The 1,999-nt window shown below is 57.3% G+C and overlaps 2 protein-coding genes and 1 pseudogene across 2 annotated transcripts, besides 1 other annotated feature; 1 reads left to right on the plus strand and 2 right to left on the minus strand.

The window, feature by feature from the left end:
* Positions 1-329, minus strand: TraAM80_10097 (uncharacterized protein; the record flags this gene model as incomplete). The annotated part of the gene is made up of 1 exon (XM_029386744.1): positions 1-329. A coding segment is annotated over one exon (329 nt), but the record flags the coding sequence as incomplete, so codon positions are not given.
* A 175-nt stretch (positions 330-504) lies between these two features.
* Positions 505-1,128, minus strand: TraAM80_10098 (uncharacterized protein; the record flags this gene model as incomplete). The annotated part of the gene is made up of 1 exon (XM_029386745.1): positions 505-1,128. One exon carries the CDS (start codon positions 1,126-1,128, stop codon positions 505-507), a length of 624 nt encoding a protein of 207 aa, XP_029233451.1.
* Positions 1,129-1,518: 390 nt separating this feature from the next.
* Positions 1,519-1,558: a microsatellite.
* Positions 1,559-1,625: 67 nt separating this feature from the next.
* TraAM80_10099 (hypothetical protein) lies at positions 1,626-1,927 on the plus strand (annotated as a pseudogene).
* Positions 1,928-1,999: the final 72 nt, after the last annotated feature.

Here is a 1,999-nt window from a genome sequence, read left to right on the forward strand (position 1 = left end):
TCCCCTGCTGAAGGTGGAGAGCATTTAGTCTCCTTGACGGGGAAATAAAATGATCCAGCAAATACGCAGATGGAGTCACTGTCAATTCTGGTTTTACTGGACGTATGGGCAGTAAAAGGCCCATGATAATCCACCGGCTCCGGGCACAACGTCCAAGAGGTACTCCTGCCAGAAACACGCCAACTTAATTTTCCTTCACCATTCGGACACGACACCTCTACCGCATAGAATTCTGATGAAGTCGCCCCGCACACGGAGAAGCAGCCGCAGAGCAGCGCAAGCACCGCCAGGGCATACACCGCACGGCGCCGCACCGTCGCCATCTCCATCCGTCGTGGTGTTGGTGGTTTTGGTGGTAGCAGAGTCGCTGGGAGCAGTGAGCTGATCCATCAGGCAGCGGGGGCGAAAAGCAAAAGGCAAAGGCAGTGACGAGTACACCGGCAGAAGGGCAGAGAGAAGAAACAAAAAGGGCAGCAGCTCCCCGAGCTCACGGAGAGGGAAAACTCAGCCCGCACGGTGCCACCGGCACAAAATAAATATAAATTCACACCCCAATTTATATCGTGTGGCTGTGGCCGGGTGGGTGCCCGCAAATGCGCAAAGAAAAGACGGCAAGAGAAGACCAGCGGGGTTGGGGAGGGCGCGGCAGTCCCGCAAAAGAGTGAACACGTCGAGGAGGCCACGCCCCAAAGAAAAGGCATCGCGCCCGCCAGCGCAGCGCACTGCTTTACAACTGCAGGGCCCTCCCTCGTCCCCCTCAGCCGCCCGCGTCTCCACCGCTGCTGTCGTGAACACCTTCGCCGCCGCACCACTCCCACCGCCTGCGACGGCGCAGCGCAACGCCTTGGCCCTCCTGCCCATAAAAACGCAGCGCCCACCTCCTTCAGGCGCCCACCATGGACAATTTTGCAGAGGCTGAGGCGGGTCCGTGGGGTACATAACGTTCTCCGCCGCCGCCCGCCCCGGCCGGTCCACCTCCTTCGACGGCCGCATTGGCGCACACCGGTTGTGCATGGACATTTCCCGTAGCTCGCTTAGAACCCGCTGATTCGCCATACCCCGCGCACACACCCCACCAGCGTCCCTCGCAAAAGAAGAGGCATTCGCACATAAACCATCCACACGCATGCGTCGCAGAGCAGCCGCGTGTGTGGTAGTGCGTTGCCCCACGCCGCGTATTATTGACTGGCATAGGCCCCATTACCGCTCGTGGCGTGGCCGCGTGCTTCCCCGTCCCTCGCACAATGCCCTCAGCCGAGTTGACGGGCGCAGTGTGCTGCAGGGACTGCTGCAACTCCTCCGCGCGTGGAGGCACAAATGCGTGGCGCCATCGACCAGTCCCACCCGCGTTCCTTTCACCGACCGGTAAATGCTTTCCGCCGTACCACAAACTGGAGCGGTGCGAGAAAAAAAATAAAAACAGGACAATAAGAAGAAAACAGACACACACACACAAATTCAGAACACTGCAAAAAAAAAAACGGCGTCTCAGGGGTAGCCTGCAGAATGAGTGCAGTCAACCAAAAACACAACAAACAAAAAAAGAAACACACAAACACAAACCCCGTGAAGTGAAGCTGAAGCGTGGGCGCGTCCACCGAGCAGTGGGGACACGCAGCAACAAGTGGAACGACCACCACGCATACACTCCCTCTGCTACCGTGCAGCCCAATCCAGGAAGAAGAAGGGAGAAAGAAAGGCCGCCCACCAAAAGCAATGAAAACCAAAACAATTGAAATGATAAAAAACAGTTACGGTGCTCTACCCATGCAGCCAAGCAGAACGGCGGCAGCGCGTTGAAAGCAAAATAATAATAAAAACCAACGGGCCTGCACGAGTGTGCGTGTATGCATGAGCACATTACGTGTGTGCCCCGTGGGGTGGGACGACAGTCCGTGCGGGAGGACACACACAAAGAGAGAGAAATATATATATATTTAAGCGAAGGACGAGCTGCGCACGGCTCCCTCACGCTGCCGTCATCGCAGCGCCTGCACAC

The sequence above is a fragment of the Trypanosoma rangeli genome, assembly GCF_003719475.1.
Source record: "Trypanosoma rangeli strain AM80 chromosome Unknown Tra_15.4_contig_00790, whole genome shotgun sequence".
Lineage (NCBI taxonomy): Eukaryota > Euglenozoa > Kinetoplastea > Trypanosomatida > Trypanosomatidae > Trypanosoma > Trypanosoma rangeli.